Below are 16,583 nucleotides of genomic sequence, written 5' to 3'. Positions count from 1 at the left end.
TACCAACATAAAATTAAATTGCTGTCAGATTGAAAGATACAATTGCAAGTCCCTATATTCTTCCAATCCTCCAAACAATTTCCTAAAAGGAGAGTCAAAAAAGGAATTCAAATATATCAACAGACTTAAATCTATATAGCTTTATTTAATCATAATACTCTATTCCAACACTGTCAGTGAATCAAAACACATAATGCTGTAAATTCAAAGCAAGAGGCACCAAGACACGAGAGGCAAAAAAGCACCCTTAAAAGCCAGGATCCATTTGTGTTCAGACTAAACATTTGTCATCTGTTCCATTTTATTTGAAAGAACGCTTTGTTCTCGGCTTGGTGCTTATTTTACAGCTCTCAAAAGCACTTGCATAGCGTTTTCCCCAAACCATCAAACTCTCAGTATCAAATATCACTTCAAAAATAACACATTGTTCCAACAAAGAATATATATATTTCTTTTTTTCAACAGCTGTGTAGTATATTTCTGCAAAAAATGGAATAACAGTACATTTGCATATATTATCCAAACCTGTCTTGTTTTGAAGCATTAGTGCTTCACACAAGACTACTGCATCTGTAACCATCCCTCTCTAGATCTCTGAGTCTTGAGATGGGCAGGGGTGTTTTGGGAGGCGAGGGAGTATCTGGTCTCGGACAGTCATGTCGGGGTTGACTCGAGCTGCGGTATTTGCCTTGTCTCTGAGCGGCATTCCAGCGGAGGAATTTCAACTGTGGTGTCTGGGTTCAGGGAATCAGCCTGGGGTATTTTTACGGCGAGGGGCATTTACGGCCAGGAGTATTTACGCCCCAGGGGTAATTTGGGTTGGAGGCATGTAGAGCGAGAGGATGCCCAGCTCCGTTTCCCTGGGTGACAGAGGGGCAGGGGCAGGGGCGTGGCCAGGCCTGGGTGGAGTACTACCATTCGGTTACAAATGCTCAAAGTTCAGTCTTGCTGGGGGGTGTGGCTTCTGCTCTAACCCCACCTGGGGCGCCCCCTGCTGGCTCCCCTCCCTCCGCTCCCTTCGCTGAGTCGGGGGCAGCTGGCTCTTTGGGCAGGAAGGCCAAGGAGGCCGAGTTGATACAGTAGCGTTTCCCCGTCGGGCGAGGGCCGTCGTCGAAGAGGTGTCCCAGGTGAGCTCCGCACTGAAACGCATGGGTTTACACATGGGTCACCTGGAAGCTTACTCAGAGGCTAAGCAACGCACAAGGTCTGAGATTCAGATCTTTCAAGAAACACGGTCGGCGCCCGGAGCGTACCTGGCTGCAGGTCGTCTCAATCCGGTGCATTCCAAAGGAGTAGTCATCCGTCAGAACGATGGAGTCCTCCCTGATCAGGTCGTAGAACGAGGGCCATCCTGCAACATGAAGAAACGCTTTCTCTGAAAACTGCTCACAGTAAACTGTTTGGATGACCTCCTTCCCCACAAGCCAGGAGGCAGTTCTTCAAGAGGAGTTTAGCATGAAACTGAATGGGAATGAATTCTTGGTTTTTCAAATTTACAGAAGAAAAAAAAAAACAGAACCCCTTTGACCTGTGCTGAAAACTCCCACAGTTGTTGTAGTGAAACATAATTCCATTACTTCATTACAAACATTACGACAATGTAACAAGCGGGGTTAATCTCCAGCTGAGGAAAGGAAAAGGAAGGAGTGTGTGTGTGTGTGTGTGTGTGTGTGTATGTAGTGGAATGAGGCTTGTTATGGAGTGTGCATGGTATATCTCACACGGCCCTGATGTCATCGGCCGCACTGCAAGCTTCCCTACCCGTGACCACTGGCATAGTGTTCCATTGGTGTGTGTGTGTGTGTGTGTGTGTGTGTGTAAGTGTGTGTGTGTGCCTGTGGGGGGGGTTGATTGGAAACACTCAGAGGCAGGATTCCCTCCATCACTCCTTGGCGGCATCCTCGCTCTCTCCCAGCTCTGGTCCCGGGACAAGTTCCTCTTTCTTTTAGACGTCCCAGCCAGTGCGAAGAGTTTATTTTTCTAGTTCATTCCAAAGAGACTCTCAGTTTCAACCCCCCAACCCCCCCTTCCCCCCCCCCCCAAACTTCACTTTCATTTCTGGAGGAACCCCTCCCACTGCCCTCATAATTAGCCAGTGCGAAATATACTGGCTTTATTAAACATAGAACACATTTTAATGTACTACAAATGTGGAAATTGGGGCTATTTTTAGATGAATGTTTTTTAATATGGCAGTGCAAGCATTATTGTTTAATTATGGACTTTTCTCAGGTTAAATACATAACATTTTTACAAAAATACATAAATTCAGAACAATATATTTTTTGACGTCATTTTCTGTAAAAATGATCGGGTGGTATTCATGGTAAGAATTAAGGAGAGAGAGATTATCTTCCTGGTTTCCCACAATGCAAAAGGAGAAAAGCACTCCATTCTACAGACATCGCCATCACAAAAGGCATCGTGTCACTTTGCAAAAATGCAGTGGGAGAAACTTTGATTTCCTTTAATGGCTGGAGCCCAAGGCTTCTTGTAATGTATTTTCGCAGACAAAGAGTGCCTTTATAATGAGACACCCATTGTTTCACAGTATTTTTGGTAGTTCAAAACAGAAATCAAAAAATGTTCTGAACAAATAGAATGGTTGAATTTTTTTCTAGAAGAAAAAACTGAAAGAAAACAACGGGGTTGACTTTTCAAAATGGCAGAGCAGATCAAATTAAGAACATGTCAGACTTGTATCCCAGATCATCCCTTTGTTAACGTTTCATGAAAAGTGAATCTGATAGATCTTTGTCTGGATAAAGCCGAGTGGGAGAAGCCTTGGGTGGTCTCATTCACAGTTTTGTCTCAGGAAAAGGCTGTTCTGAGCTTGTCACAGGGAGAGTGCTATTGTTATGTGTGGGCCAGGTGCTAACCCTAACTCTGATGTTATCCCAGGTTACTGCACACCTGGCTCTTGGTGGCCGACAAGGCCACACCGCTTAACACTTTTCAAACCGATGGATTGTGATCCCAGTAAATCTGGCTTTACAAAAGCACAGTGAAAAAAAGCTTCTGAGTCACACTGTAAAACATGATACAAATGAAGAGAAAAGAATATATGGAAAATCCTTGCTTTTTTGGACTGGCTTTGGTTGTGATGAAATGAATGGTCATGAATCTGTTTCTGTGTGCACAAGTGTCCTGCAACAATCAAAACATTCAGTATATCATTCCTCAGAAACCACACACAGGCCCAGGCTACTAGGTGACTGAAAACACACAGGCTCACTCTCTCTCTGTCCTGCAAACACACACACTCTCACACACACACACACACACACACACACACACACACACACACACTCTCTCTCTCTCTCTCTCCCACAAACACACACCCTCTATCTCACACATGCACTCATACACTCTCTCTCTTTCTTTCTGTGTCCTGAAAACACATACACTGTCTCTATTACACACACACACACACACACTCACACTCACACACTCACTCTCTCTCTCTCTCAGATAAACACACACCCTCAATCACACACGCACGCACCCACACACACAGAGTCTGCCTTTCTCTCATACTCTCTCACATAGACATACAGCCCTTTCACAAACTCCAAACACATGGTGAAAACCCTGTCAGAGATACACTATCCAACCCTATAGGAAAAGAGAATTTTTTAGACCCCCCTGGACCACCCAACCCCCCTTTCCCCCACTGCTTAGTTACGCTCATTCAAAACACACACAGAACTAGAGTTATTTATAAAATAATTAAGGGGGGGGGGCAAAGTCACTACCACGGGGTTTTTACCTCAGCGGGTTTATCCTGTGTTTCACCCCAACATGATATCCAATGGCATTTTCTCATTAATTGCTAAATGGTCCCATATACTGGTAACTCTATATCCTTTTCCTCTCCTCCAGCTCAGAGATGAAAACCTGATGGGCAGACTACGTGCGGGACACGAACAGTAGTTCAGCCCAAACGTCATGCGAAAGGTAAGGGGTGGCAGGGTTGTGCAGCTTTGCATGCCTTTCATCATCCACACCACTCCAACACCTTGATAAAAGGATCTGTCTCGGTATGAAGATCAGGGTGGGGTGGTGTTGGCTGTGCGTGTATCGGGAAGGAAAGGAGGTTTACACTGTCGTAAATGGGAGCTTGAATGAAAACTTTAGGACCGAGTTTGGGGGGTGGGGGGGGGGGTGGGGGGGTGTCCATTCTTACACACAAAAAATAGAGGTGGATGTGGGACCAGGCTCCCCATGGTACTACAACTGGACCCCTGAAATACAGTGCTGTTTGTAGCCCCCCTATCCCCCTGCCTCCCCCACTGCTCCTTGTTGGGGAGGGACGGCTGGCCGCAACTACAAAGCCATGTAAAATTCCACTCAGACAGGAAATTCTGTGGGGAATAAAAGAATCCTATGAGTCAGAGGGAGAAAAATCCCCGTGGATCCTTACTAAACTAATCTAATGAAGTATTATCACCAGGCAAGTGGCTGTGGACGTATAGGCAGGGTAGCAGCCCTTAAACAAAACAGGAAATTGAGCAAATCTGAAGCCCAGCTTCAGTGCTTGCTGCAAAAGTACACTTGGCAATTGTTGAGAACTGTATTGCATTACCATTTTATTTTTAGACTGGTGGTATTTTCTTTTTATTCCTTGACTATTTACCTTGAAACATCTGGAGAGACAGGCTTTGATCCAAATTGTGAGTGCATGCGTGTGTGTGTCCGTGTGACTGCATGTGCATGTGTGTATGTATGTTTGTGCGTGCGCACATGTATGCTGACACTATGAACATATATTCATTTTAAGCTTCTGCTTAGCATCACTGCATAAATAGAACACAATAGTCAATATCTATGGAAGAGGTTTAACATGCTTTGTATAAGGCAGGCGCTCTGGTTATCATCAAACAAAGGACTTTCTTCTCCTGTTAATTTTTTTTTTTACAAAAGTACATTTACTGCTGCATTAAAAACATTGAAAACTAACCAGAAAAACCAGAAAAGTATCATTAACCAGGAACGAGTTTTTTTCATATCTATAAATCTTTAGAGGTAACAAGGAAAACAATAGGAATTCCATACAGGTTTCATCGCAAGATACAGAAGTACAAGGCCTGCTCCTTTCTTTCCTGAGTCTGGCTCATGTCCAACACTTTTGGTGATGCCGGCATCCAACTTCCAGCTTTGTAATGTTGCTAAGATGTTAAAACAGCATTGCAATGTATTATCTGGGTGTGTGCTGTGACAGCTTAAAGTTAGCAAGGAAACGTATGCTAACACACATGTTAATTCACATTAATATGAACCCAATGACACTGTCAGCGCTAAGCCATGCGGTCATCTCATAAAGTGAACAGAATAATTACTCTTGGCTACAGCGAGAGAGACAGGTAAAGGCTTAAACCACAGGCGAAATCTAAACAACGTGTAAACTTCCTTCTCCACAAAGCCACTCAGCAGGATTAATGTATATAGTCATATCTGATGGTAAATAAACTTTATTTTAAAAGAGCCCACCTCTTCCCCCCACCTCTCTGGACTGAGTCTGTGTCAGGTTGAGATCCGCGTATTTATTTTGGTTAGATTACAAACTCCACTTAAAACGGTAAATGTTTACACAGGACAGACAGGAGGATGTGTCATCCGCCAGGCCTGTCTGAGCCTCTCTGAGCCTCCCCTGAGCTCACCGCCTGCAGAGGGAGCGGGCTCCTGTAATCCGCCACGCCATCCCTCACACTCCCAGATTACACTTCCCGCGGTCGCCCCCGCTGGCGGTAGGCTGAGGGCGGATGGCTCCATCACGGGCCTCTTGGCCGCCCGGCGGGACTTCAAAGCGGGCGGCCGTGTTGCTCTCCGCTGCCAGTTCCCCACCACCCTGACCACAGCAGGTCCGTCCTGCACCTGTGTAGCATGTAACATTTACAGTCTCGCGCCTTTACAGGGGGGCCAAGGCCAATGAGAACGAGAGGTGAGTGCTGCGGTGTTTACCGCTGAGTGGCCTTATCGGCCCGAACACAGTCTCACATCACTGTTCCCCTCCTGTGTGACAGCATGAATACCCTCACGTCAGCGTGCATAACTGTGGATCCTGCAACAAGGTTGTACATAAACCCAGACACCCTGGCAACTTTCAAACACTGGTACATATGGAGAACAATAAAGCATAAAGAAAAAACAAGATATAAACGCAGACAATTGCGTGCGTGCGTGCGTGCGCGTGTGTGTGAGACAGATGATAAGCGCAAACTGTTTGCTGTAGGACTCGTGAGGAGCATACAAAGCATGCAGGGTAGCAACTGGAAAACAACATAGGTAAATAGGTCTGCCTTGTGCCAAAATGCCAGGAGTATGCTCTAACACACTTCTATCATGTTCACTCGTTTCCACTCCCACTGAGCTTACAGTGCTGCATAAGAAACAGAAAACAAAACGTAAAGTGGCTCGATTAAATTAGTTCCTTAAGCACAAAGTGTACTGCAGTTAGAATATTAGTTCAGTCCTTTTTAGACTAGTCCTCCAAGCGGAGCAAGGCTGAGAATGTAGGCCTAGATTCAATCTATCCATGATGTACTTTACTTTACTTTTCAGTTGTGGATTTTAGAAATGGGAAAAAAAAGCTCACGCTTCAGTTAGTTGAGTTGAAGCTAAGCTTTTACATTCATCTAAAGCTGCTGATTCAATTGTTATTCTTTTCTTTGTTCTCTTCTTAAATATGACAGTGCCTTTACTAATTGTCCAGCCAAGGATGAAGCTGGATATCACTCTTATAAAGCAGCCGACAGATCCCCTGCATCGCAAAATAATGGTAAAACTGTCCGTTAGACAAACCAGTGACGTCCCTTTCATTTCATAAGAGTGAAACTTTTTAATTGCGTACGAAAGATGAAATCATAGCCATGCCGCATGTCAAAAAAGGCAGCAATTAGAAGTATACGAATTCCACAGGATTATAAATGACAGAGCCCTTGTGTTTACAGCCAATAAATTAATCACCAAATCCCAGATAGTGTTCATTAAAGCCACTTCCTGGAAATATGTTAATCCTCCTTAGGTTGTCCGTTATTTAACAGGAGGGCTCTGAAGGCAGTGGTGTAATGCACAACGATTAATAACTTTTTTTCCCCGCTCCTTTCCTATAGCCCATTAGAAAGTCTGTCGAATACACACTCGTCCTTGCAATCAGCCATAAAGAGGCCTTTAAGGTCATGCTAGATTTTCTCCAGTGTTTCAGGAGTGAGCACAGATAAAAGCCAAGGAGAAGGAATGCTCTCATCTTTAGGTTATGCGTACGGGTGGCCTTGGATACCATGGATCACCTTAAGCAAAACAGACAGTTTTTAGTTTATGAAACTTTTAAGCTGCTTTGGCTGATAAGGCAATAAAACTGGTTCATTTTTTAAGTGTATCATTAGGTGTTGGTACTGTTTGAGTTAGTTCAATTTCTCTTAAATCCTTTTTTACATCACTTTAATTTGTCATATGCCTTGTTGTTTCTACTCTGACATCAATTAGAGCAAAGCTCCTATTAGTATTAGAAGCTCAGTGTTCCACTGTTTACTTGGTTAACATGACTGTTGGACTGTTCATTTTTCCAGTTTTGATTTATGAAAAAGTTATTTCCTGCTTTTATACAAATGATCTACATCACACAACCACGCTCCAACTAGTAAGAATAATTTCAAAAAACAACTGTAACAATTAACAGCACAGCCTTGTGAGGCTGGAATTATTTTAATGAACAAATAAACTACAGAGCACCTAAAGATTTTAATCATACTCTGCTTGTCTTCTCACACTGTTACTAATTACCAGGAAGCCTGCATTAATAGCCTTGTTGAAGCTGAGCTGCAGGTGAGTTATCCCAGCCACCCATTGTGGAGGTGCAATGTTTGTCCTGCACTTTACTGACCACGCTAAGGGGTCTCTCCAGGCTAATCAACATGTAAGGGGGCACGTCTGCTGCAGATTTTGAATGGCTGAGAAACGATTAGCCCACTGGGCTCCCTGACTTAGTGACCAAATCTTCTTGTTCTGACTCTAGAGAAACAACTGGAATGGACTTTTACACCACTTCCACGCAATTTAGCAACAGATGCTGCATCTAAGCCAACTAACAGACACTCCCCCCCCCCCCAACACACACACACACATACATTTATACAAATCAAGGGCAGATACATAAACAAATACACACACACACAAATAAATATATCTCGCTCACATATTGAAGTTCACTTACATACACACAAACCATACCCACATTACATTACATTACACATCTACATTCACTGTCACTTATGCATGCGCGCACGAACGCACACACACACACACACACACACACACACACACACACCCCAATTCATGCACATTCATATACACACACATACACAAAAAAACTCTTTTACTCACATTTAAGTTCACTCACATACAATGAAAGCACATACACATCTACATTCACTTTCTTCACTCTCTCTGTCACACACACACACACACACACACACACACACACACACACACACAGAGGTTGGCTGGGGCCAGGACATGGGGGAATAAGTGCATGCCACTTTATTCGCTCTGGAGGGGATCTGTGCTAGTTGGGGGTGGGGGGGGGGGGGGGGGGGGTGAGGTTGATGCAAGGATAAGTTCACTGAGCACCTCACATTAAAGATTAAAGCAGTTGATTGACTACCACTAAGATCACTTAGTAGGCTGTGTAAAAGAGTAGAGCAGTGGTCCCCAAACGTGAGGGGAATACATACCTGATCCTGAGTCAAATTTTGTATCAGATCTATAACAGGAAAGAAAAAACAAGAGAAAATTACACACAGAAACACTTCAGTACAAACTCAAACACTATATATGTATATGTACTTGCACAGCAAATATGCCATCTGTTGCATAAAAAAAACTCAGAACACCACAAAATTATTTTTCACATGAAGCTCTTAGAAGAGTGGAGGATAAATGCTTCCACAGTACCTTAAAAACCTGTTCAAACAAGGACCACAAAAAACATGTACTTTTTGTACTTTAAGCACAAATCACTGTCACGCTTAAACATCAAACCAGCTTTGCCCAGGGTGTTCCATTTTCCTCTGTGCTTATTGAAAAAACGAGGCAAATATCTAACGCACAATAACTAGGCAATTTGTGTACTTTGGGTAAAGGGGAGGTTTCGGGGGGGGGGGGGGGGGGGGGTCGCGAATATCCGTCTCTTGTGGGAACATCATGTCTGAGGTATAGGTTAATGCTGGCTGTAAATTCGGGGCCCTTTGAAGCTCTCCATCGAGCTGTGGGAAAACTGCAGCCTGGGTAATCGCTCCCGAGATACGTCTGACGTCCTGTCAGGTAGAATTAACCTTTCCTGGGTTTCTATCAGGCAGGCCGCTGCCAGGCGGACCCTTCTTGAACCAATTAGAGAGCCTGCTCCAGGGACAGGAGTATGAGGGAGAAGGAGCTCCGCTCTGATACCTGGCAGCGCAGAATGAGGAGGAGGAGCTCCACTCTCATACTCAGTAGCACAGAATGAAGAGGAGGAGGCAGACCTCCGCCCTCATACCCAATGGCACAGAATGAACAGGAGGAGGAGGCGGAGGACCTCCGCTGTCATACCCAGCAGCACAGAATGAGGACGAAGGTTAGAGGTTTGCTCATATACCATCTGATTCCCCTTTCAGACAACATCCTCTAGCACCAAGACCCTCCGCACCTATTCTGTGTGCTTCTGTCTCAACCCATTAACTCATGGCTGCACAGTGAGGGATTATGTGTGGAATGGGAGGAGATGGAAAAAGCCCTGCCAAACCCACCCACGACAAAACTGAGTCTGCAAGAGCCCAGGCTGTCGAACCCTCTACAGTGTTCACACTTGCATCTTTGCCTCTAACGGACCTTGTGTGCTTGTGGCACTGCCTTGTGATTTTCTGATAAAATAACTAACGCTGCAGTTGCAGAAGAGGCCTCCTTTTGATTCCACAGGAAACATTATGCTTCTGCACCAGCTGCTACATTTAACCTCTTGATTCATCACAATTCATTCCAGCAGCGGAGTTGAACTTGTTCGTGCATCAAAACAAACCTTCGTCCATGTCAGACAGGGACATTCTCTCCTGTCCTGCTGAGTACGAATCCTGAAGCCAGCACGATTCTTCGTTAATGCTGGCAGGAGGCGACTTACGTGAACAGGGGGGCGCCGCAGACGACACACGTGTACGTCCCCTCTCTTTTATTGCCGGTGAACTCTCCTCTGAAGGCGCTGTGGAGAGAGGGGTCAACAGGGGGAGGTTAGCAGCAGCAGCCATATCTACTGTTCCCCAGCAGGCTGCATTAGCGATGGGAGAACGAGGCTTCATGAACCCCGAAATGGGTGGAGCTTTCACACGTTGCTCACCACTCACGACTCCTCCAGTGACTGATTTCAACCAATGATCACACAGTGCTGTGGAGAACAAAGGCATTTGGCTTCTGACAGCACATATAGCTCCACCCATTATGGAGTTAACAAAGCCTCACACTCCTGTCACTAGGCAGCACCAGAGAAGAGTATTACCGTAAAGAGCTACTAGAATGTGTGAGAACAAGGGGCTGTGTTTTAAACTAGAGTTCTTTTTAAAAGATCTGTCAGGAGTTTTTCTGACCTTGACCTTGTGACCTAAAGATTGACAGGGTTTCTAGGAAACAGTGAACCCCTCCATCTGGCCGCGTGAGAGGAAACCACTTTTGAAATGGAACCCACAAAAGGATACAGCCAAGGAGGGACGGCCAAGGGAGTATAACGCCCCTTTTTTAGCCTTCATCGCCGGGGCACAATAACCTGGCTGTGGCTGGAAGTTCAGACACAGGGACCTAAGCCAACTCTGTACTTATTTCAGGACCATTTTGTCACACGTTGCCAGTCCAAGAGTCAGTTCGACTGGGGTTCAGAATGAATAGGTACATGTGTGTGTAAGAGGAGTGAATGAATGGAACTGCAGAAACAAATAAAATAGGACCATCATCAAGACATCATCAGCAGTTACATCAGTACTTCATAAATCCACAGCATAAATTCAACACTGAAATGGTTTCCTTTGGCATGCTGGGTTAAGCTGGAACGTAGGGGCTAAGCTAGCTGGCTAGGAGTCCTAGCAGCAGAGCCGTCTTTATTCAGCTCCAAGGGCTAGTTTCCAGACTGCACCACCGTGCAGGGGCAGTTATTGGGCATTTCTGACATTCCTCCTGCAGATGAGCCAATAAATACATTCTCCACATGTGGACTGCCAAAGAGGAGGGGAGAAATCACATAACTATGGTTCCCTCTCGTTTTTAGCAGCTACCGTTTCACTCTCTGGCACGAGGCTGCCTAATATCAGTGACCTCAAAGTGATTTACTTCATGATGATAATTTATACAAATTCATTCCCCTGGCTAAAACTTACAGGAGAATTTCACAGTGAATTTATCATTTCACAATGTGCTCCTTACCCTTAATGCTGTAGGCATTCAGATTGAAGAGCTTAATAACTGCTTACACAAGTTTGTTAACTAACTACACAAACTATTTTTAAAGCCTGTAATGGATTTGTAACCTATGTCCAGACATCTAACCTCCATACAGATACCAGAATGCACCGCTCCACATCTCCTTCACAGTTACACTTGCAAAATTCTGTTGTCGTTTTTCTGCATTTTTGTTAATCTATTTAATCACTTCTAAAACATAGATACTCTCTCCTTATGCTACACTATGTTGTACATGTGATCTGCTCTATGTACACTCAGTGTACCTTTTTGTGCAATTTGAATCTAAATCCATTTTAACTGCGGACTAGCCTTACGTTAACAGGTAGAAGTGGTGTGACCAGTTCTACACTATATTCTGGGGGACAGAGGGCAGTAAATATTTTTAAAAATGCCTGAAATGTTTCAGGACAGCCACCTGTACCTACTTTGAGAGCTCATGAGGATTCCAGAAAAAGCCTGACATAATGCAGGATGTTAGAAATCAAGTGGCTGTTTATCTCACATGCATTAGAGAGGGGGAATGACATCACATGTCATCATCTGATGTCAGCAGGTGAAATCAACTGTGGAGGGAAATGGAGATTTCTCTCCTGCAAAGCCAGCTACTTGCTCTGCTGAATGCTCGCCTACCACACTGCAAGGCAAGGAACAACATAACTCAATTTTATATTTTTGCTGAAGTGTTCCACTTACAGTGCCTCTTCCCTTAACCCTGCCCTGAAGCAGAACGTTAAGGTTATGGGAAATACTACACATGTAGTAATCTAGTCACAACTATATGAGTGTATGAACACTTTTCAGATTTTAAGTACTTTCTTTACAAACTCTGGTCACAGATTTAAAAATACTACACCAGAAAAGATGCTCTAGGTGCGATATGTTTTACACTCCTGTCCCATATGGACACCTGAAATAATGTGCACCAAGAACCTTACTAAATAACAGAAAAGGCATTTTGACATAGATTTAAAGGACTGTCCCTGTTCAGTGTGGTCTCACAGATTTGTAACATTTGTCGCATTCAATGAAATGACCAGTCTAGCATTTCTGTATCTGTGTCTTCATTTTAGAGCTGCCCACTCACAGCAGACTTTTTCAGCACAGCCATTAAGCTAATTGCCTTGACTGATCCAAATGAAGCTCAGATTAATCCTGGTTACACGCCTACTTGTGTGCAAAATGAAGAATATTAACACAGCAGGTAATACTAGCAGGATATTATTTTCAATCACACTAACAGTTATTATTTCAAGGAACAAACCTTGACAGAGAGGCATTTAGAATAATTATATTGTAATCTTGTGCTCCTGGCAGTGATTTGACATTGATTTGGAGAAATATACGAGGCCAGGCCAGGATGACCCCCCCATCCCACCCTAGTGCCCCACCTCTCGGTGCCCTTCTCCTGGGTGACATGGTACTGGATGGGCGTGAGGCGCTTCCTCAGCTCCTCTTGGGTGAACTTTACTGGCCAGTTTTTCTTACTCCGACAGGTCCCTGTAAGACAAAGGGCGGGGCACAGAGGTGGGGGGGGGGGGGGGGGCGATTGCAGTTACAGTTAGAGTCCAGAGTCTTCGCTGTGGCCTGGGTATAACTACGCCCCCGTACCATCCCAGGCAGGTTCTCCCACCCCTTTCCAAGCACACGATGCTCTGAGGGTCTCCTCTCACTGAGCTTCCAGGCAAGATTCAACCAGCAACACCAGGGCACAGTCATATCAATAGAATGACAAGAATTTCTACAAATTTAAAGTCTCAGATACAAGGCTGCAGGTGCCAGGCCATCAGTCTGGCCCTTTAAAACATGAATGAGCCGAATCAATGGGTTTGATGGTTTGAAGAAAAGGGCTCTTGTTGTTACTGCAAATGAATCCAGTGAGATTTGTTCTTGCCTGGAATTGGACAATCCATCGCATCGATCGCTACTACAAGCAACTAGATGCTTCAGCTAGGAGGGTAAAGATGTGCTACAGCCAAAGCTATTCATAAGGCAGCAGATTGTTTCATGAGTTTAAAATCACGTTATCGACCATAAAGAATAATGGAACATCCTGGGTTTCTGTTGAGGAGAGAACAGAACATTGATACAAACATGGGCCGCACTTTGCTTGGCAGTTCAATGCTCTACTGTTGGGGGGTTAGGGCAATTTCAGTTATAATGCACCCTCTCAATGGTTGCTCAGTCAGATTTTTATCATGGCTAAGACCACAGCGAGGCATTGCTTGGTATTCCATGTTATGGAACAGCACAGAATTAATAACCACAAATGCACTCACACATTGCATTCGCTGGAATGAAATGAGTGTAGAGGAAATGGTTGTTACAATAATCATTTATTGTAATATTTATTGTTAAAATAATAATCTCAGATCACAGTTGGAATGGATTGAAAGAACTCTTGACATTCTCCTTGCGGCTGTTAGTAAATTTGTACTGGTGTTGTGCTGCACTAGCACTTATTTAAAGGGCATCACTAAAGAAGACTGTAAATCTGATCCTGTAAACTGCAGGAATAGACCATTCACCAATGAACTATAAAGACACCCAATTTCCGCCAAATATAACTATATATTTGTTTTCATGGCTTGAAAGATTTGCAAAACTTTAATCCGAGCTATTTTAAAACATCTCAGAAGAACCGTACAGTCTTCTAGGTTGTAAATTAAAATGTGAAGATATGCCAAAATAAAGTATAATTCTGATTCAGTATTCTCACTTTTAAAGGCAAATAGACTTTAAGTTTTAAGATCACTCATCAGACATAATACCTCAAAAGAGGAGAGACAATTGTAAGCCGTTTATGGTTATAATGTAAAACGCAAACTTGTAAATAATGTCTCCTAAGTGTCAGCTAAGGATTTATTTCACTGTCAACAAATGATATAACTCAGTTGAAAGCATGACAGAGCTGGAAATGACACATGAGGGTACTGGTGGTACTGTCTCCATTAGCAAGTTTGTTCTATTTATGCCAATGTGCTCATAAAAATGTATAATTGTTTGGGTCCTGTGGTACCACATTACATTTAAAGTGAACAAATCATCCTGTCTAGCAAGTTGCTGTATCATCTACCACATTTCTACATTTCAGTGTCTGTTACATTTAAATGTCTCTAGCATGAACTCTTCAGCAATTTCTGACCAGCTTTACTTAAATTTTCAGTCAAGAATTATAATTTATCTTAGAAATAAAATTCACACGTGTGCATATATGTCAGTAGCGTGTGTTCTCTCGGCTGGAATAGGCTTGGCAACCAGCTTTTTTTCCAGGGCTTTTTTTTAAAATACAAGAATCCAACTTGCTCATGGAGAAAAGTTCACTTTCAAATTTCTGTTGACAGACTCTGTTTTGAAATGACTTTTTATTGACCGTGGCGATAATTATAATACAATTAGGAATAAACCTTTCAGACAAAAAACTATTTTTGTTCCTGATGTATGTGTCCGAACATTAACAGACCAGTTGTGCTCATAGCGGACCAGCAGCGCAGATGTCCATCTGCATGTCATTTAGTTCAGGAGACGCAATTGCAGCTTTAAATTACATGCTATTGGATTGCAATTTCCTAACATTGTGTGCTTTGCCATTTCTTCTCTCTCTCTCTCTCTCTCTTTCTTTCTCCCTCCCTCTCTCTTTACGGTTTATCGTTACTGTACTCTTGTTGATACTTTGCTTAATTTTTGGTGTTCTTAATTGTTGTTCTATAAAAATTAACTGTCTTGTTGTTCTGATGATCATTTCAATTGATGCTTTCATTGAAAAATTACTTTGGGCTATAGCTGCGACGTAGCCTTTTTGTTGTTTTAAAAATAGAATAGGCCAGTGAAGCTCGCAGCTCCCCCCCACACTAAGTATGTTGAGAATTCCCAGAGAAAAAATTGAAACCATGTGAATGAAGTAAATAGCGAGGACTTTAAAGGCTCCTTCGGTGAATGAACCCCATTGATGGACTCGCTCTGTCCCGTAGGTGGAAAGTTACTTTTGACACACGAGGTCGGAAGAGGGGGGCTGGGGGGGGGGGTCAGTGAAGTAAAGGTGCGCTCTCGTTTACTGGACTCCCGGGGTCAGTTCTCCCCGCAGACTGCGTGAGGGCATTGCTGTGTCCCATTGTTCACCCAGCTCATTTCAGGGGAAGGGGGAAACAGCTCTATCCCAGATTTCTTTGTTTGTCTTTGGACTCGGCACGACTAAAGCCGCATTCACAGAAATTCTGCAGGAATGTGCCCCGTGTCATACCCTACAAATGATTTGGTTTTCGGTGCACTTTGAGGTCACCGTCCAAATTAGCAAATTTTTCCAACATCCTGGCTTTTCAAACTCAAATATAAATATTGTTTCCTAATTGTAAGCCAGGTTTGTTCTTTATAGCCCCCCCACTTTGCTTATTTAAACTTGTCAAACTTTCAGCTCTTTTTTATCCTCTCTCTCTCGGCCTGGTTTTCCTGATTCAATATGCCATTTGGGTTGAGCTGACAGACTTTTGAAATGTGTGCATTATATAAATTACTCTGTCAAGATTTCATTAGGCAATTTCTCTGCAAGTAGCTTCTGAATTGATGAAATCCTTCAAGAGTGTTTGCCCACAATGTCCTGTAGCTCAGAGTCAGTGGCATTTGAATGTGTACAGCATGTTTCATATTAACTAAAACTACACGTTTTACTGTTTTAGTCTTTATGTTTTTCAAATGTTCATTTTCTTTTTCAACCCTTCAAAATACATTTGCTTCACATAACATCCAATGAACAATGTCAAAGACAGTCAGCAATTGGTTATACAGCCATGGGAAAAATGACCACTCTATTCAAACCAATAGGAGTCATTCAGGCTTAATGCTTCCAAATAAATGCAGACTTGTTCCAGAATTAATGTCCAACAAATTGAATATTAATTATGATTTTTTTGCTGTATTAAATCCCTATGGGCTATGACTTTTGGGCCAACCTGAGTGTGTGTATAGGTGTGCGTGTGTGTTTGTGTGTGTGTGTGTGTGTGTGTGTATTATTAGTCATACATAAAGACAACAAATTAAAGTGGTAATAACATGCTAAGTCTACATGCAATCTACAAGGAATTATTATTAATAATAACTATCTCATACATGAAAGG

The 16,583-nt window shown here is 43.3% G+C and overlaps 1 protein-coding gene across 4 annotated transcripts in view; it reads right to left on the bottom strand.

Moving 5' to 3' along the window:
* Positions 1-219: 219 nt before the first annotated feature.
* msrb3 (methionine sulfoxide reductase B3) overlaps positions 220-16,583 on the bottom strand; it is a 25,173-nt gene continuing 8,809 nt past the window's right edge. For all 4 annotated transcript variants that reach the window (XM_036520310.1, XM_036520312.1, XM_036520311.1 and 1 more), the window contains 5 exons: positions 12,864-12,972; positions 10,151-10,228; positions 8,733-8,761; positions 1,254-1,351; positions 220-1,139 (listed from right to left, as the gene is read on the bottom strand). In XM_036520310.1, coding sequence (XP_036376203.1) covers positions 933-1,139; positions 1,254-1,351; positions 8,733-8,761; positions 10,151-10,228; positions 12,864-12,972 — 521 coding nt within the window. In that variant the 3' untranslated portion in view covers positions 220-932. The remainder of the gene's footprint in view (positions 1,140-1,253; positions 1,352-8,732; positions 8,762-10,150; positions 10,229-12,863; positions 12,973-16,583) is intronic.

Source organism: Megalops cyprinoides, chromosome 25 (assembly GCF_013368585.1).
Source record: "Megalops cyprinoides isolate fMegCyp1 chromosome 25, fMegCyp1.pri, whole genome shotgun sequence".
In the NCBI taxonomy this organism is placed as follows: domain Eukaryota; kingdom Metazoa; phylum Chordata; class Actinopteri; order Elopiformes; family Megalopidae; genus Megalops; species Megalops cyprinoides.
This window is presented reverse-complemented; position numbering and strand designations above follow the sequence as displayed.